General features: G+C 38.7%; 2 protein-coding genes across 2 annotated transcripts; one reads left to right on the forward strand and one right to left on the reverse strand.

Annotated features, from left to right (window-relative positions):
- Positions 1-1,274: 1,274 nt before the first annotated feature.
- ZDHHC6 (zinc finger, DHHC-type containing 6) lies at positions 1,275-11,122 on the forward strand. Its single transcript, XM_009695853.1, has 9 exons — positions 1,275-1,361; positions 3,543-3,702; positions 5,180-5,341; positions 5,961-6,014; positions 7,515-7,682; positions 7,991-8,032; positions 8,441-8,586; positions 8,675-8,718; positions 10,544-11,122. Exons 1-9 carry the CDS (start codon positions 1,288-1,290, stop codon positions 10,645-10,647), a joined length of 954 nt encoding a protein of 317 aa, XP_009694155.1. The 5' UTR covers positions 1,275-1,287; the 3' UTR covers positions 10,648-11,122.
- Positions 11,123-16,586: 5,464 nt separating this feature from the next.
- Positions 16,587-19,808, reverse strand: LOC104155680 (long-chain-fatty-acid--CoA ligase 5-like; the record flags this gene model as incomplete). The annotated part of the gene is made up of 6 exons (XM_009695854.1): positions 16,587-16,903; positions 17,340-17,411; positions 17,792-17,893; positions 18,922-19,065; positions 19,523-19,639; positions 19,720-19,808. Coding segments are annotated over 6 exons (665 nt in total), but the record flags the coding sequence as incomplete, so codon positions are not given.
- Between the last annotated feature and the right edge of the window lie 192 nt (positions 19,809-20,000).

Genomic DNA, 20,000 nt, shown 5'->3' on the forward strand with positions numbered 1-20,000 from the left:
GGCGGGCCTGCCCGTGCGCTGGAGCCGGCCTCTCGGAAAGGACTGTGTGCAGGGATCGCAAAGACAGTAGAAATCCGTATCTTTTCATGCCACCATTTCCCTTCTCCCCGAAGAATGCAGCCAGCCCCTCGGGCCACTCCTTTCTCTTTATCTTCTTTCGACGTCTTCGCTTTCTCTTCTCTTCCACTTTGTTGCTGCTTCCAGCGTTCCCGGTGTGTTCCAGCTTACTCCATCCCTTCCTTGTTCTGGCAGCAACAGTGACCTGGGGCTGAATGGTAATTCTTCTTTATTGGCAGTAGTCGTTATGCTTCATAGGTGCTTCTCAAAGCAGAACAACAGGAAACAAGCACTGGTAGCCGGGAATGAGAACTTCAAGGTTATCTACACGCTCGTGTAGACACTGTTGTATTGAAGACTTTGCTGTTAGTAGTAAGGATTAGAAGAACTTCATTTAGCGAATTTAAGTGTTTTTATGTGATCCAGAAAATTACACGTTTATCTTATCTTTAACACAGTGTTGTAAGTCAAGGTAGAAATTTGCATTTCCTTTGCTTCAGTAATCTCTTGGAAGAGTAGTAGTCAAGGGCCGGAATGACACAGGTTCAGTATCTCAAGACAGCTGGCCAGAGTTTGTGTTCCAGCAGCATGATACAGAGATTAGTAATAATCACACTTCTGCTTGTGGAATATTTCTAAGGACAGGCTAGTGAGAAGAGGATCCTGATGTAGTCAGGATGTAGTCAGAAGATTTTGGCCAGTATTACTACTTGCTATGTACAAGTCTCTCTGTCTCTCATCTTGCTGTAGTTCATGTATGTAAGAGAGAGAGGGTAGCAAACCACAGGTAGTTGAACATTAATGCTTACCAGTCCTATGTCTGAGTAGTAAGCCTAGATTGGCTTATGGTATAAAATGGGAAGACAAGGTGCACAAGCTTTTTTTTTTAAACACAGCATGAGGCCTTTATAATTTTACTCTCAGAACTTCACTACGAAACACTGCTCGTGCAGTCACTTTTCCTGATGGAAGAACTGTTTATGTGTTTTTTAGTGACCAGCACTTTCAACAGTGGGAGATGGCTGTGTTGATAGCCAAGAGATTATTTCATTTTGTTTTTTTCTCTCCCCACCACCTACCATTAAATAGGGTTTGGTTACAAAACACACCCTGTCAGATGAAGGCAAAGATGCTTAGGTTAGGAAAGTGCCAAGGTATGTATTGCCAGTAGAATTATGTGTATGTCTAATATGCCTGTTCTTCTGTTTAAAGGAAAAATCTCAGGATTGCATGTATCTCCAATACTGTAAAGTGTGTCAGTCTTACAAGGCACCACGTTCACACCACTGTCGAAAGTGTAACAGGTACTGTCTTTAAAATAGTTTTAAGTCCATATTAAAGCAGCCTCAAATCTAATGATGAGTTATTAATATAATTTATTTTTCTATGTCTTGTATTGTGCATTTTTAAAAGACTTCCATATGAACAATATACCTGTTTCAGATATTTCTACTTTCTAGCTGTAGGATTTCTGTAAGGTTTTACTGTGTTTTAGCTGAATAAATAAGTCTTTAACATTTTCTTTCTAGCTTGAGATCAGTTCCTCTTAAGAACTTGATGGTATTAACAAAACATTGTAGTACTGTTTCAGGGAAGTGAGCCTGTGTAAATACCTAAAAAACTTTCAGTCCTTTTTAAGTTCTGAGTCCAAACATAAACCTGCTCAGGGAGTAGAAAAGCCTATTCTGTCATCTTTCCAAATGGAAATTAAATGTTGATTTGAGTGGAATTTTTGGACTGTTCTTTACTCTTCTACTAAAGGTTTTGGATTTTTTTTTTTTTGAGGGGAATCTACTTGTTAAGTGAAGTAATAAGCTTTTTCGGTCAGCTTAAAAAGTTTGTGCCTTGTTATGTGTTAGTCTTCCAGCAGACTTGTTCTGAGATAAAGGATGCTTTTATTATAAATAGCTGCACTGAAATTTAGTGCAGCTTGGAAAAAGCAAGCCACTTCAGCTGTCTGCAGTCCAGGCTGTAGTTGCACTTATCCTGAGTTTACTGGGCAGATTCTCCTCTGAAGGACTATTAGAGAATGTGGTAAAATGATATTGCAACATATGCATTCATTTGTTATTTCTGTAAACACAAGATGCACAGTCAGTGTCCTTTTAGGAAGTAGAGACTGAAACTGGGGAGCAGTGGTGTAATTTGGCTGCATCATCCTGAGATTTAAAATTAGACTCTTTTCCTTGAGTGACAGTCTTCACAATGAGGACTTAGTAGAAAATGGCAGCACATCCTGATGATTGTCTTTGCAAAAGCCAATTCTTTACATAATACATCTTTTGTCAAATAAACTGGAAGAAACCGCAGCACATTCTCCAAATCATTTTGCTGATATGCTTTAAGAATTTTCTGCCCCCTCAACTCTGGCCAAACTAACTCATTTTGCAGGTATTTCTAGCCTGTTGCAATGAAGTAGGTAAGTTAAACCACTGCTGAAAGTCTTCTATGCTATGGCAAGTTTCAGTGCATGAATGGAGTCACTTCTTGTGTCCCAACTGAACAGGATGAGGTTTCTAGCTAAGATCTAGGAACTTCTTCAGAAACACTTGTGCTTATAATTATGATTAGCTGTTCAAGAACTTGTACAATGGCAGTTGAGCATATGTTAATGAAGAATAATTAATTCTTTAAAAAGGAGAAACTGAACTTCCTCTTTGGAATGGACTAGCTTAAAAGATAATGAGGTCAGTAGTTTCAAAACAATTAACTTTTATTTTTAGAGGAGCTGGATATTTGTGCGATTCAGTCCTTTGTTTATCACTTAGGCTTGGTGCAGATGAATTGCAACATTGTAATTAGTGATTTTTACACCTATTAAGTTAAATCAATGCAATTTGCTGTTTAACAGGTGTTTTTTTGCACCTGTAAGCTACACCAAAATAACCAGCTTTATATTAAATACAAGAGTGTCTCTAGGGTGTTTAAACTTATTAAATAGATTTTGAAAAGGACTTACAGTGGTGTGAGGTCGAGATATAACAATTGATGAAGCTTTCAGAGGGTCTACTACTGAAGTGAAATAGGCATTAACACACTTCTGTCTGTGCATCTTTATAAGTTCTTTGTGCAAGTAGTTCACAGGGGATTTGATATTTCCTTTATTTTCCTGGTGTGGTTATTTAAAAAAAAAATTGGCAATAATATTATGGCTTGTTTAATGTGTTGATAGTTCTTGCTCATTGCCTTCTAGGCCTCTGTCTCCTGGCTCTGGAATATGGTGTTTATTAGCAATTAGCAAGTTTGAGTAAAGAGGAGGAGGGATAATTAGGGAGGGCAGGACCTGGGAACACTTTTTATTTTGCTTTCTTTCCCTTTACAACATGAAATATCATTCTGAATAGCAACAAAAAAAGAAACTACTGTATTGATCTGTTGGAAATCGGTGGGTTTAAATGAGTGAATGGAGGTTGAATGGTAGAAAATTAGCTTTTTGAAAAACATCATATATGTCCTTTATGTGAATCAATATTTATTATTCACAGATGTGTCATGAAGATGGATCACCATTGTCCTTGGATCAACAATTGTTGTGGATACCAGAATCACGCATCTTTTACTCTGTTTCTCCTCTTAGCTCCACTGGGATGCATTCACGCTTCTTTCATATTTGTTATGACTATGTACACTCAGCTTTACAACAGAGTAAGAAAACGTAATTAAATGCTTAAAATATTCCTTAAGTCAGATGGGTAATTTATCTCTGGAAGTATGAGACAATTTGGCTTCCTGAGAAGAAGCATGTGGAATTCCTTGTTATTCTTTCAACATGTAGGCTGTTCTGCTCTCCGCCTGTCAGAAGTATGTTCATTAATTGGAGGAGGATTCAGAGAAAGTTGTTTCTATTTTCTTTCCTTTTTTTTTTCCTGTTGCTTGTCACAATCACGGGGAGTTTCCTAGAGCTTTGCATTGACTGAAGACAGTTTCTGAGTAGCACTCTATACAGAGACAGACAGGCTGTGTTTTGGCTGGCACAGAAACTAGCTGCTATTTATTTCCAAAATGCAAGTTAGATGGTATTTATTTTATTTTGATTGCCACTTTTTTAGAATTGTATCCAATTCTTTAAGGAAAAAAAGTACATTATTTTTGGAACTAAAAAAAAATTATGTTGGACTTGTTTTTAAATGGAAAAATTTAACCTCTCCTATGAGGACAGGCTGAGAGAGTCAGGGTTGTTCAGCCTGGAGAAGAGAAGGCTCCAAGGAGACCTTAGAGCAGCTTTTCAGTACCTAAAGGGGGCCTACAAGAAAGCTGGGGAGGGACTTTTGACAAGGGCATGGAGTGATAGGACAAGGGGGAGTGGCTTTAAACTGGAAGAGGGTAGATTTAGATTAGATATAGGGAAGAAATTCTTCACGTGAGGGTGGTGACGCACTTGGACAAGTTGCCCAGAGAACCTGTGGATGCCCCATCCCTGGAAGTGTTCAAGGTTGGGTTGGATGCTTTGAGCAACCTGGTGTAGTGGAAGATGTCCCTGCCCATGGCAAGAGGGTTGGAACTAGACAATCTTTAAGGTCCATTGCAACCAAACCATTCTGTGATTCTGTGAACTGCAGCAACAATGAGCAAAGCTTGTTCTGGAACACATCCGTTATCTCAGATCCATGGTTAAGATTACGAGCTTTGATTTCAACCTTTGTGGTTGCAATGAAGAGCCTGAAAACATCAACTGAGTGTAACACGTGAAGGCTGCATGTTGTATTTGCAGAGCGATAATGTTGAGAACTGCTGTCTGCTAAAGCTTTCGGAGGGAAACGTAGCATTTCTATTGAAAATGGGTACTGTGCTATGCAAACATTTTCTATCTGAAACTGATGAATCCATTTTTGTTAATGTGCCAGAGTCTAGCTTTTTTTGCCAATCTTGGGCCTAACTTGTGGAGCTTGCAAGATGGCAATTTTGGTTTAGCTTTGCATCTAGAGAAGGCCTACATCTAGCAAAGAATGTATTTCTGAAGAGGAAAAGTCTTTTAAACGCTTTTTTTTTTAATTACTCCACTTGCATTATAAACCTGCCAGAAGTTGGACAGTTACCTTTAGAGTCAGATTTCTTATCGGTAACTTGGGTTTTTTTTAGGCAGTTGGAATGTTCTAGAGCTGAATTATACTTCCCTTTGCAGATATCTTTTGGGTGGAGTTCTGTAAAGATTGACATGAGTGCAGCCAAAAGAGACCCTCGTCCCATTATTCCCTTTGGACTGTCTGCATTTGCTGCATCTTTATTTGCCTTAGGACTGGCATTAGGAACAACTATTGCTGTTGGTATGCTGTTTATTATCCAGGTAAGTTTATGGCTTCTGTTACAAAGAAGTTAAAAGCTGTAAGTTTTGCCTGCTTGTGGAGCAGAAACAGAATTCAGGATTGAGATAGGAGCACTTGTTTAGAGTTTACGTTGCTGTGTAACTTTTCCAGGGTCTTATGTTGCTTTCTTGTAGTTCCTCTGTTGTTACCACAATTTTTAAAAAATTGTTTTTCATGGGAGAACTTGGAGGTGAAAAATCTAATGAGCTGAGAAGACATGAGATGGGCTTTACAAACTCTCTGGAAAAGGCAAAATACTTGGTATTTCAGGAGTATGTGCTCCTGTCTCTGAAAATAGGTATAAATGTGCCTATATGTTACTTCAAATGTTTGAGATCTTTGGAAAGAAACAGAAGTACACATTTTAGGCATAAACTGAAATACTGTGTGATACTGTCCAAGTGTATAATTCTAGAGGATAGCATTAGCATGTAGCTATGCTGAATCTTAATTTTGAATGCTTTATATGTTTCAGTTAAGCCTGTAAAAGTTGCTTTGTTCTTTAAAGCAAATGTAGTTTGTTAAATGAAGTTTTCTTTGCCTAGCTGATGTATTTCTGCAGAAAATCAATGCTAATTTCACCTAACACTTTTATTTTAGATGAAAGTCATTTTGACAAATAAAACTTCAATCGAGTCCTGGATTGAAGAAAAGGTAAGCTTTTATTACAATATTCTTATACTGTATTGTTACAAAGTTTATTCTCCATATTTATGAATTTCTTCTTTCACATTTCTGGGTTTAAACCAAAGGTGTCATTTCAATTCAGCACTGACTTAACACCTACAACCATCTTTTTCCCTTACTGTCTCTGAAATTCACTGAAATAGATGAGAAATCATTTAACTGCATAGATTTTTCTTTTCTTTTTTGTTTGGGGGAGTTGGTGTGAACATAGGAAAATATTTGCTTTTAAGAGATTTTGCTTATCTACTTGGAATATGTGAGTGATTTTGTCTGAAACTTGAGTTGTCTTTGCTTCTCATTACGCCTGCCTGTGTCTTTAATTGTCCACCTCTCCTACCTAATCTAGGTGGCATGTTTTGGCTCATGATTTTCATCATTTCCTACTTCTTGGATTAAACTTGGGAGGATTTTACTTGATTTTGAGAAAGTACTAGAAAATAATGAGATACCTAGTCTTCTATCCTCTAAATTTGTTTGCTTTCTCTATCTTTATAGAGGTTTTCACAAGAATTTTCAGAAGAGAGTGAACCAGGCAGCAGAAGCTAAGTTCTGCTTCCTCTAAACTGACTCAATGTTTAGAAACCAGTTCAGCGCTAACAAGTTATTTTTTATAAGTCCACAAACATTTCCTTATTACCTTGTCTGTCTTTTATTCTATGTCAAAATTAGCATGAGGATCTTGACTGTATATAAGCACTTAATAAGTATTGTAATGCCTTCTCTAGCTTAGCTGGATCCTAGTCCTGTTAGACCTTTGAATAGGACAAAGGAACATAAATGAAAGAAAATCCTGTTAGAACTATACAGTAGAATTTCGAGTAATCTGTTAACGTTTTTGCTGCAAAACACAGGCTGCTAATATGTCCCTTCTGAAAACGGAACACAGACTGTAATACATAAGTGTTTAATAAAAACGACATTATTGCAACAAAGAAAACAAACTCTTCTGTGGCTGCTCCACTAGATGTCATCATTGCTGAAAGAATGAAAAGTTTGTGACTGTAGAATGTGGGAGATTCAGAGCATCCCTGTATATGCAGTTCTTGGAGGTGGAATAGGCACTGCCAATGTTGAATTATGCTCATGGTCATTAATCAAAGAATCCTGAGCTGTGGAAGTCTTTGCATGTAACTGAGAAAGTCAGGCATCAGTCCTTAAAAAAAGCCATAAAATAAAATCGGAGCATGGAGTGGATTAATCAGTGTAGCCAGCTGACTCTGTTGTTAAAGAGTAAATGGGGGCATGGGGGACCCAAACCAGGCACGCTTCTGAATGCCATGATTGTTGTAAGTAGTTTTAAAAGCCTGGGTTAGTATAGCAGGAATTTACTGCTCTTGCCTCAAAATGTTTGCCCTTAGGTCTCGTGGACCTGTACAGGGCTTGTGACCTAGCCTTCTTAATATTGGCTGCTTGATTGCGGTTTGTAGGGTATGTTTTTATGTACTGTATTTCTTAATTATTTTCCAGGCCAAAGACAGAATCCAATACTACCAAACGGGTGAGACCTTTATTTTTCCCTATGATATGGGAAGTAAATGGAAGAACTTCAAGCAAGTGTTTACATGGTCTGGGATTCCTGAAGGAGATGGCCTGGATTGGCCAGTAAGAGATGGGTGTCATCAATACAGTTTGACGGTAGTTGATCTTCAATGATAAGTTAATCCTCCCCACTATTGCCTGCTTTCTTCTCCAGTAATATACCAGCTTTTTAAATAGCTAAAATAGACTGCCTAGTAATACATATACTTAAGAAACAGGACTTCTGTCAAATATTCTTCCTTTTTTGATAGACTAAAAAGTTATGCTTTTGTGAGTGCTTTTAAGTGCTAATGGTATTTCCTGTGTTTGTTGAATGGTTTCAATACCTGACTTCATTTTGTGTTGAATACACAAGTCCTCTTAAACTGAACACTGCCTAAATTTTTATTCATAATCATTTATAGATAGAGCAACTGAAACAGAAAGCAGACAAGCGAGTAAGAAGCGTAAGTATTTGTGAATTTTGGTCTGAAATGACTTTGAAATATCAGTATAAATAAATGGAAGTAATTGCTGAGACTCTTTCTTTTCTTGATCTTTAAACATAGCAATTAAATAAAGACTTTGTGTTTCCACACAAACAGTGTGCTGTGACCTCTGCTTAATGAAATTTAGCATTTAGCTTTCTTTGCATTTGCTCCTTAGTTTCCAGAGAATAAGAAATGTGATGGTAAAGATGACTGTGCTTCATTGTTAAGCAGTTAATTTAGAATTTGGAGTCCCTTTCACAACTGTTGTCATTATACTGAAATCTAATGGTATGCTTGAAGTGACTTTTTTTTTTGGTATGAAACAGTGAGCAAGGCCACAACTCCTTACAATAATATATTGCCATGTTCTGTTTAAATCTGTAGGTGCGGTATCAAGCAGTAGAAGATTACAATGGTGTTTGCTGCCCTGTGACTAAAGGTGTTGGAACATTCTTCACAACACCGTGCACTGAAGAACCTAGAATTGCACTGAGTAAAGGGGATCTGATTTTAGCCACAAGAGGCTTAAAGTTAGTGGCTCCACACCTTTATGTTTGGTTAAAAGAAATACTAAGATGAGTTCTGGCATCTAATTACCTATTACGCTTTCTTCCCCAGACACTGGATGTATGGTGAGAAGATTCTCGACTCAGCTGCTGATGGTATGAAGCAGTTATTTTCACTTTTTCTGTTGAGAATTACAAATCAATTTTATAGCTGTCTAGAAATGTGGACAGTATTACATGTTCAGTTCTTAAAATGTATAATGACTGACCTTATTGGCATTAGCTTTTCTCCCCTCTGAAACTACATCCACAGTTTTCACTTTTTACGTCTGGTAGACTTGCCAGTTTTGTCAAATGTTAAATGAATCTGTCAGACTGAAAGAAGGCTTATCTAGTAGTTTATTGAAGGTTTAGTGGGAAGGGTGACACTTCATATTCTAAGAAAAAGTTAGATTTCTGAACTCTAAAAAGCTTAATGATGATTTCTTTTCTTGATATTTAAATAGTGGTCTGTCTTAAACATTCAAATTTCCTAACTAAACAGCCCGTATACATATAAGACCTAGCATTACTCTTTGTACATCTTAAAACCAAGGAGATGTTATGTCTTTGGTTTGGGATCAATTCCAAGGACTTTGACATGTATTTATGAAACTAACAACTACAGCTGTTAAAGATGTTAGACTCCTGCTGGTCTGCAGAGAGACATCACAGCCACTTGCATTGAAACTTTTCCATTTTTTTTTATTTTATCCCTCCTGCTTAGGACTGAGGTAAAATTTTACCGGCCAGCAGGTGCATTGGATTCCACTGTCTCTTCCAAACAATTGTTAATTCATTGCATGTACATTCTGTGTTGGCAAAAAAGAGGCAGCCAACAGTCACTACATTGAAAGTGTGCATGCTTTTCACGGGAGGTCTGAGACCTTCATGGGCTAGAAGTGCTTCAGCAGCTCACTCCAATGAACTCTTTCAAACATCAAACCTAAATGAATCACTGAAATGAGCATGATAATAGTTTGTATTGTGTTGCTTATTCTGAAGATTAGCAGGAGAATCTGTGCTATATAGAATGTGTTTTGTTGATTTTGTTTGTTTTTTTTTTTTTAAATCAGGTGAAATGTGGTCTGGGTAGGGAACTTGGTGTATACTGAGAGGCTGGATTAGAATTCAAAATAACATTGGTATTTTGGAGAACTAGGCTTCAAAAATAGGATGAGGTTTTTTTAGGAATGTGTAGCAAAATGCTATAAATAAGCAGGAATAACGAGTTGCACTATAACAAGATGGAAAAATTAATGATCAAGTAGCAGTTGTTCTGAGAAAAAGAGTCAATAATAAGATGAGTCAACACTTGGAAAAAAGAAAAAAGTATATCGCTTCCCAGATAATGAAGTAATCCTTCCATCCAACTCAACATTGGCAGAGAGTCAGCTGAAATACTGCCACAAGTAAAAGCAGTTACTGCATCTCAAGAAAGAGGAAGATCAGCTGTAAAGGGGTGAGAGGAAAACAATGAGACTAATGAGAGTACTAGAAAATGTGACTTATAAGGGAAAGCTGAAAGAACTGGATGGCTTATCTGGAGAGGAAAAGGAGATAGGAGAAAGCCAGCCTAGTCATCAGCTACATGAAAGTCTGTTGTAGAGAAGGTTGTTAGCTGCTTCCTGTGTCCCTGGTGTGTAGAAAGAAGAGTTGTAAACTTTAATTATAGACAGAAAGATTCAGATAGGATATTAGGAAAAATTTCCTCATAGTAAGGAAGGTAGAACACTCACACTTCGGAGATCTCTGAAAACATTTTAGGCAGTGGGAGAGAATCCATCTGTCCCCAGGCAGTGATGTTAGGAATGACTTGGGTGTCTTGCCTTGGAGAAGAAAATAACCTAGGTAACTTCTTGATGTCTCTTCCAGTCCTGTGTTTTTCCGCTATAGTGGGTCATGTTTTGTTCCAAGTTAATGCAACTTTTCATGTCTTAAGGTGGAATAAGAGAACGAGGCTGGTTCCCTAGGAAATGTGTGGAAAAATGCCAGTATGACTCTGAAGCGGATCAACCAGTGGATGGAGAGAAGAAAAACAGATAGCCTTCTCTTTTTTTTTTTTTAAATAAGAAATGGAATTTTTACTTCAGACCGCAATTACTTGAAATTTTCTGTGTATGACTTTAGACTTATGCAATGAATATGTTAGGACAAGGTTTTCTTTTCCTTGCAGCTGAAAGGGTTGGATATGCCTGTGCCATGGTTGCATACTATTTTAACAATAAATAATTGAAAAAGCCATTCAGTGGATTACCTTCAAGATGTGTCTCTTTCATCCCAAGACAGGCTTTTTTCTTTTTGCTGTTTAAATTGCATTTTGAGGGTTCATATTTCAGGTTTTTTCCTCAACTGCATCTGATTGTGATGCGTGCTGCTTATCTTTTGTATTTTACTTTCTCTGAAGCTGCCCCTGAAAACTATAAAATAAACATTTGATTCAAATTCCAGATAAAATTTGTTACCTGTGACTTTTAATGATGTGAATTATCCACCTCAAATAAATGATACGTTCATATTCACTTGTGGATTTAATTGTTCTTAGACCTACAAGAACTTGTTTATAGGCATGGGAATGTGAACTGACTGGGAAGTAAAGATTTCACTGTTATAAATTGTTTTTCAAGGTTAGAAAGACTTCAGCTCTTGCTAAAAGAATATTCTGTGCTTTTAATGGCAAAAAAAAAATACAGCCAGCTGTATCTGTTCCCTCTGAAATCTGAGCATGTACCCAAGAGACAAGTTCTTGATCCATCTTAGAGTTAAAGGAAGCGGTAGTGCCAAGAATGAAAATTTTTGTGAGCCTAGTTGCTACTAAATGATTAACACCTTTCCTACAGCATTGTTATTTAGCATCTGGTATGGACTCTTAGAAGGAAGATCTTAAAATGGAGTAGCCTGTACCAGCTGAAGGCTTTCTAAATGTATCCTAAATGCAGCAGGTGGTTTTGTTCTCTCATAGGTAGTCTAGTTGCATGTTGAAAGTTTTTGCAAATGACTGTTTTAAACTAACACCTGGTTTACCTCCACCTGCATCTCAGGCAGGTGAGCATTTCTTAAACAATATTAAGTGTGTATAGAAATAACTACATACAGACAAGCCAGCATTACTCGTGTGTGCTCCTACTCAGATTCTTTATCTCCAGCAGAAAGCCAGCTTCTTGGTACCTGTAGCCTGCTGTGCCTTAGTGCTGTTGGTGAGCCATAATCCTAGGCTGTTTCTGAGCTGTGGCAAGGGGGAGTTGGTGTTCAGTTTCAGTAGTTTGCAAGCAGGTTCTTTGCCCCTCTTGAAATCAAAACACTTATTTTCTAGAAGCAGGCTTCATTAGCAGTGTAGGACTGTATCATACTTCTAGTTCCCCTGCTAGCAAGAGCTGAAAGGCTGTAACTTGGCAGGATGTAGCTATTTTGGAATATGAGCTGAAATTAATATGAAAATCTCCAAACTGCATGGAATATTCTTAGTCTTAACTGCAGGAGTTTCTGTTTAGTGTCTGGAGTCTGGAACCAAACAAGTTACACAAAGAAGTTTCTCTTCTATCCAAGGAAGCTGGTGGCTAAGGACCTCTTGTTCTTGACTTTGAAATTATTAAATAGCTATATATTAGCAGGGAGTAATTAGCAGTGTAATAGGAACAGAATAACAGCACTAATGACCACAGTTGATTGTTAGGTATTAGGAGGGGAATTTGTGTAAGCTGTGGTCTGTTTATATAGGACTGGATAGCATTTAGTGGTTGAATAGCATCTTCAACTCTATTTCAGCTTTCATCTGAGCAGAATCTTGCACATGACGATCACTGTACCCTGAACTACAGCACATCCAGGAGCTCTGCTTCAGAAGTACACTTACACTCTGAAATTGATTTTATATGCTTTTTTTTCTTTTATACTTTCATCTTCTTTCCTTGTAGCAGTAACTCAGTCCCACCTCTTCCCTTTTGTAACACAGGTAACTTGTTTCTGTTTACCATTACAACACCTTAACTCAGCAATGCTTGCCTACAAACAATCAGCCAAAACAAAATGCATACCTTTTAAAGGCGTTTAGAGATTCTATAGCCAAGAAACTATAATCTCTCTTTCCATTACTGAAAACAACTGTATCAGAGCATGAAGTTTAAAGACAAACCACCTCTAAGGAACTATGATTCTTAATACTAGTAGATTTTATTTTCCTTCCTTTCTACCATCCCATTCTACCTTCTTTTTTTCTTCTTCATTCCTCACTTCCTGCTTTTTACTTCAGGAAGACCTTTGTTTATTAAGGAAAGGAGCAGGTATAGATTCTGTGTTCTGCAGTGATTCATCAGGGAATTCAGTTGATTTTCTTTAGGTTCAAATTCCTAGAGAAGCCAGGTCTGGGGGAAGCGAAAAGCAAGTGTCTTTCATACAGTGGTTAGCTCTATTAAACTATCTCTTGCTTTTACATGAGGGAAAAATTGCTCTTTTTATTTAAAATTTTGAGCTTTGCATCCTTTCTATCATCTAACAGCGAGTCTGGACTTGCAATGCCACGCTAGCCTAGCTCAGGCTCTAGTATGACGGAAAGTAAGGGTAACTGCTTACTGAAGTGGAACCCTGCCCTCCTATTTAAAGGGAAATAATAAAATAGGCTAATAAGAAATAGTTTTGTGCCAAAACAGAAACAGAATCTGCCATAAAAGAACAATGCCGGCCATGGTAAATGGACATCTCAGGCAGCCTGTTCACCCACCAAATCAATGAAAATTTTGCTTTCTACTCATCTGCCCTTGCTTTCGCCTCCAATGGGAAGAGACTCTTGAAGCCACTGACTGCCAGGTGTCTCAGTTCTTAATGAGGAAAGGGCTACATTACCATATACATCAGGCTGTGCAAAAGACAATATTCTCATGCCTGGTAACTTTAAGGTGATTACCAATAGTAAAAGAAATCAATGATGAAAGTTCTCCCCTCCTCGATAGTATTAACCAAGAGGCTTCTGATTTTAATCCAGATCTAAGAGTTGAGCAAATACAAGCTTGTGCTAGAGTTTAAGCAGCTCCCATATAGTTAGTTTTTCAAATGTAAAGTAGTCACCTGGAGCAGAAAAGGGAACTTCCCATGCTGGGAAGCCAGCGATTTGCAGGTTATTTAGTGTTTACAATTCAGTTGCGTCGCTACAGCATTAGAGAAAGATTCTAGAGCTGTAGAGCACTGATTGAAATAAGAACCTTATTAAAGCTAAATTATGAATTAAGGGTCAGTATTTCCCTCTGAACACTTCCTGTCTAGATCAGGAACAGAAGAGACTAACCAGTAATTATTAAGTTGCAGGCACAGAGGTGGTTTCATAGAGATGGAAAGAAAATGCACTTAACAAATTGTATTTTGAGAGCTGAAATCAGGTAATCTAATTCCTGATGCAGTACATATGAGTTGTTTCCAATTTGATAAGTAAAAGCAAGCTGTATTATCAACATTCATTATACCTACCTTATGTGAATCATCTTTATTAGTCATGGTATCTCATTTTTCATCATGTATACACTTCTATACTACAGACCAAATGGATCAGTTCATAATGGACAGCTACTAGATGAGACCTTTTTAAAGCAAGTAGAGAAGACTGGATGTTATTTTAGCACCCATCTCTGTAGCATGGAAAAAGAAGTTGCAGAGGATTAAATTTCATTGTACCTATAGCCATCCTTACCTCAAATCTTTGTTCACAGTATAACAGTGTTTCAAGTCTGCTGTAGTTTTCTCTAGTGCTCAAACAATAGCCTGAAATAATTATTGTACCATTTCAGTGCAAGCATGCCTAAAGTACTCTTCTTTTTTACTTCAGATCTATATTGTAGGAGCAGTTCATATGACACAGGCAGCACCCAAGAGACCAGTTTCAGACCAGTTTACACTTGAATTGCTATGTATCATTTATTGTTCAGACAGTGCCATTACCCATTCAATTCCTTCTTTGTAACAGCTACTAGCAGATACCACACACATGAAAAACCTAAAGCACTGTAGTTTGCCACTGTGAGAAGAGGCTTAGTTGCCATTAAGAGCAAACCAAGTTCAGAGATTGAGGTGCTTCCTCTTCCAAAAGAGAAGGCGCTTCTACTGGATTAGAAAGTGACCTGTACAAAGTTATTAGTTTTTGAAACACGGCATGGAAAAGTAGGCATTCTCTGCTTAGTTCACAAATAAGAAATCTCTTTAAGCTGAGTGAAGCACTGTGATTGGTATCTGAACACTGCTAGTTGAAGGACCCACTGCAGAGTGCTACACTTTAACATCCAAGCAGACCTCTATAAGGAAGTTTCACTTGATACAATAAAGAGAGTGTTTTCCAGGCACTACAGCAGGTGGCATCATGGCATTCAGCCTCAAGTTTATACAGATCTCATTTGCACTAGATTTACTGTCCCCAACTGAATTGCTCATCAGAACCCCAAACCAGTTTCTTCCCTCTGATTCCTTTTTTTCTCTCCTCAGTCTCACCTGGGGGAAAAGATAAGCTATCAGTAGCTTTTAAGGCACATTGCTTTAAGGAAGCATGGGAAAGATAAGCAGCAGAGTTACATGCACTTTCAGAGTCTTAGAAGCCTTTATAGGCTCAGGTTATGACAAGCACCGTAACTAACACAACAGTTACCTGAAAATGTGAAGGTCTTTATGTCTAGACTAGAAACAGAATTGGGTCAGTTGTTTTTACTAGTCAAAGCTAGAGATGCCTTACAGTAAGGGGTGGGTCTTTCCTGATTGACAAATCTACTGGTTGCTTTCATTTTAGGATATCTGACAACGAGCATTAAATACAGAGAGGAACAGACACTAGCTGTAAGAATCTGGCACAGACAAGGAAAATTGGCATAGGAAAGCTATATGTACTGCTGCCCCCCATTTCATCCTTGTTAGCACCACATTGCCTTTTGGATTGATACAGCAGACTACTACAGGGACAGGGAGGAATGGTCAGCAGAGACAGCATACACTAGTTGAGGACACATTTCTAAAGATAGAGACAGTACTCATCTTGCCTAAATAGTTTTCTAAAGAAGCAGCTTTAGCCCTAGAAAATTATATCTGATGCTTTATTTCATGTGATAGGCTGAGTTAGAAGAATGAATTTATGCTGAAGACTTTGGCAAATACTGCCTTACTACCAGAAAAGGAAAGCTGCGTAGAGGAGCAACATCTAGTCTGGCACTATCTTACTGCCTCATGGCTTCAGCTGTGATTGAGCAGTGACAGCACAGGAAACAAGTTAGCTTTCTGCAGCATTTGTATTCTACCTGCAGCTATACATAACCAGCAGTAAACCTTGCAGCTGACAGTGTGGTTGCAGCAGAGAAGTCACTCACTCACACTTTGGTTTGATTGTGCAGTTACAATTTATTGCATCCTATATCCTTAGGAATGACAGCTAAAGTTTTCCACTTACCAGGCTCAAATTAATAAGTGTAGAGGCTTTATAACTGCCATTGCAGTTGAGGACATGCAAAAATTGATCCAGTGCCTCCCATACTAGAGTATAAACTATGTTTGCTTTAGACACAGGTACTTTGTAAACCAGTTGATGCCAGGCTACTCATTTTCATTAAAAACAACCTCTACTGTGGTCCAGGGCTAGGAACAGGAAATTCACTTCTGTATTTGCTGAACAGCCATTAAGCTCCAATTCATATTGTGACAGCTTCAGTTGAGACAGGCTGTAGCATCCTGAGTGGAATGTGAAGTGTTATTTTTCTGCACTTGGTTTTTGAACTATCTCCCCCCTACCCAAAACAGGTAATTGCAGAGTTCAGTCTGGTCGCAAATCAATCCACAAAAGGTCACAATGGAGTTCATAGTTGGAGCAGGAAAACAAGATTTGCTTTTGACAGTGAGAAAAATATACAGCTGCCTTTTAAAGGTTGAGGCTCTTGAGTTTTTTGCACTTCAGTCACAGTCCAAGGAAGATGAAAGTTCTGGCTTTGCCGAGACAGCTTATGCTTAGTCGTGCAAGATATAAACACTGCCAGTTGTCAGTTATACTATAGCCATCTTCACCTGAAAGTAATTTTTCTCAGGATATCAGAAACAATATATTTAAGTTCTCCTTGCTCCCCTCCACTCATGCTTGTGTTCTTCATAGGTCATATAGTGTCAGATTTGTTTGGATACTCCATGCAGTTTAAATTAAACTGGCCACTTATTCCTGCATACTTGAATAGAGGGCCTCAATCTGCTTCTTGAAGAGTTTAACCACCTCTGCTCGCTTTGCTTTCAGTGTTGGTGTCAGGAGTCCGTTTTCTACAGAGAACAGCTCTGTGTGGATGTACAGGTCTTTAACCTATTAAAAGAAAATAATTTAGCACATGTCAGTTACGTAATTACTTAGAGGAGAAACAACAGTTCTTCCAGCTTCCTTGAGGTCAGTGCAAAAACTCAGTCTCAGGACCTCCAGTAACTGAACTGGTTTTTAATGCAAGTCAAACTCCTTTTGGCTGACACAGAAGGGGATAGGCTGGAACTACAGTACAGCTCCTGCAGCCTGTGGTGAACCTCCATTCCATCTCATGGCAATGGCTACTGTTGCCCTGTACAGCCACCTGTCTCTTGGTCAACAGACAGGCAGCCAGTCAGTGTTTCACTGCCTACCTCAATCAGTCGTCCAGGGCAGCTGTCTTAGGTCCCATCCTGGCATGGTCAATAACAGAATGAAGACTTCACAGCCATTGCATTAGCAATACAGGTGCTTGTGACAAGCAGGATTTGGAAGTACTCACTTGTTCAAAGGATTTAAGGCCAGCCTCTTTCCCCAATCTGACCATATCTTCTAAAATAGCTTTCTTCACTGCCTAGAAGAAACAAAGCGGGAGTAGAGTGGGTAAAGCTGCCACTTTGTAATTGCAACTCAAGACTATACGCATTGCCCAGTCAGCGAAAACTGAGGTCGGCAAGTATACACGTACTTATTTCAACATTCAAGATTTCTCATATTAAGGCCACCGCAAGGTCATGTCTACTCAGTGGAAAAGAAGCAGTGATAGCCCTTGAAACATCAAGGGACACCTATAATTAGTTCCGGTTTTTGCTGTAATGCTGCATGCATGACTCACCCAGCATTAAACCAGTTTAATTTACAAAAAAGGTGGATAGAACGAAGTCAAACCAATGCAAGATTGGACTTCAGAATTAAATTCTATCTATAACTCACTAAAAACATAAAGTCACTCACTGGATTTTTGCAGACATCTTCATATGAACCTTTTACTCCCAGTTTTGCTGCAAATTCTGGAAGCGTCTCAGGATCAGGTACCACTATACCTATTAGAAAAGACTGAAAACAAGTGGACGTAGTCATGTTGAGACCAAGATAAGGCATCTGAAATTACTTTGATTGTCTATGTGAACTTGATTGTGGACAGTGTCTCTATAACAAGCCACACATACATCCCCATCTATTCCCAGAGTTCAGAAGGTAGCTACAAGGACTTTCAAGTCACTTATCTGATTTCTGACAGCAGTAATTGAGGTACTAATGTGGTTTGTTATTTGTGCTGAATGCTCCAGAAATTACTTTTGGCTGGTTTACAGATTGAAGACTGGCTTCTGCTAGCATAGGTGACACCTCTGTGACAGAGGAGTGGAGAAACACCTCTCCTATGAAAAAAGGCTGAGAGAGGAGAAACACCACTCCTACGAAGGAAGGCCGAGAGTTGGGGTTATTTAGCCTGGAGAAGAGAAGGCTCCAGGGAGACCTTGTTGTAACCTTTCAGTACTTGAAGGGGGCTTATAAGAGGTGGGGACAGACATTTTAGCGGGGCCTGTAGTGATAGGACAAAGAGTAATGGTTTTAAAGTGAAAGAGGGTAGGTTTAGACTAGATAGAAGGAAGAAATTTTTTACAATGAGGATGGTAAAACACTGGAACAGGTTTCCCAGAGAGGTGGTAGATGGCCCATCCCTGGAAACAGTCAAGGTCAGGTTGGATGGGGCTCTGAGCAACCTGATCTAGTTGAAGATGTCCCTGCTCATTGCAGGGGGGGTTGGACTAGATGACCTTTAGAGGTCCCTTCCAACCCAAACTATTCTATGATTCTAAACTGTACAGAGCTGACCTAACATACTAATCCCATACAAGTATGTAATTAGCTTTTACCCAGCTTGCAACCTGATGCCAAGATCTCCTTTTCTTTAGTGTCAGTTGGGAAGACTATGGGTCTGAAAGGATATTCCTATAAACATGGCACTCTCGGAAACAGATCTTGTTCAAGGACTCTTGTATATTGCATACATTTGTGCCCTGATCTTCCAGAACTCACTGTGGGAGGAATCTTGCAGGATGCTCACTCCTAACATCACTTACCCTTAGGCTTTCCCCGTGTACAAAGACCTGGGCTACAGGAGCACTTCTGATATAGATATTTTCTATCTTCTCTGGAGCAATGTATTCTCCTTGTGCAAGTTTAAATATATTCTTCTTCCTATCGATGATCTTCAGTGTTCCATTCTAGAAGTTAAAAGTGGAGGCCATTAGTTTCAAGTCTCTGTCTTGCTTCTATAAGAAGTAGAAGATAACAGGTTTGGTTTTGTTGTATGAAAAGCACATGCTAGTCTGGAACTGGTCTTTGCTCTCTGTAGAGAGAAGGGGCACTTCGTCTAATTTCTCCAGTTAGCTCAGGACATGATTAGACAGCTCCTTTATTCTCCTCTGACAGAAACCAAGACACCTTGTTGTTCTTCACTGTGGAAATGACGTAGTCTTAACTACTGGCCTAGCAAGTGTTAAATTTGAGATCTTGTAACCTAACTGGTCTTTAGAGCTTTGCCTGGAGTTACTTGGTGAATGATAATAAAATACTGTGTAAGGCTTTTATCCTAAAATTCACTTCTCCATCTTTTCAGATTACTGTAAACTAACCAGGAATTCACATCCAAGGGATGGTTTGTATTAAGTAGTTACTCACTGGCAACCATTTCCCTATGTCTCCAGTGTGGAGCCAGCCATCTTTATCAATTGCTTCTGCTGTCTTCTCAGGGTCCTTCAGATAACCCTTGAACACATTTGGTCCTTTAATGCAGACCTATAGCAAGCACAGAACATCATTAGTCACTCAGTCTTATGTTTCAGCATTTCCTGATGCACACAGGAGATAGTACCTACCTCGCCTTCGTTGTTAGAAGAGAAGTAGTTCATTTCTTCCACATCATCTAGTTTTATGATGTTACAAGCCAGAGGGGCTCCAACATGGCCTAAGAGAAAAAAAACAAGGGCAGTTATGTTTTGGGAATTGTGCTAGCAGTTGGCTTTATTTGATCTAAAGCTAGAAAGACTAAGTCTTGAAGTGAGATGGGACAACTCTGGTGCCCCTAAATATGAAAGAATTAACTGATAGTAGATACTTAATCGAGTATTCATTGAGTGCACCCTCAGTAAGTTTGCAG

This window comes from Cariama cristata, unplaced genomic scaffold (assembly GCF_000690535.1).
Source record: "Cariama cristata isolate BGI_N322 unplaced genomic scaffold, ASM69053v1 scaffold42672, whole genome shotgun sequence".
Taxonomy (NCBI): domain Eukaryota; kingdom Metazoa; phylum Chordata; class Aves; order Cariamiformes; family Cariamidae; genus Cariama; species Cariama cristata.

Coding starts and splice junctions, on each gene's coding strand:
- ZDHHC6 (XM_009695853.1), top strand. CDS start 1,288: ATGTATCTCCAATACTGTAAAGTGTGTCAGTCTTACAAGGCACCACGT. Junction 5,342..5,960: donor GTATGCTGTTTATTATCCAG/GTAAGTTTATGG, acceptor CTTTTATTTTAG/ATGAAAGTCATTTTGACAAA. Junction 8,033..8,440: donor CAGACAAGCGAGTAAGAAGC/GTAAGTATTTGT, acceptor TTAAATCTGTAG/GTGCGGTATCAAGCAGTAGA.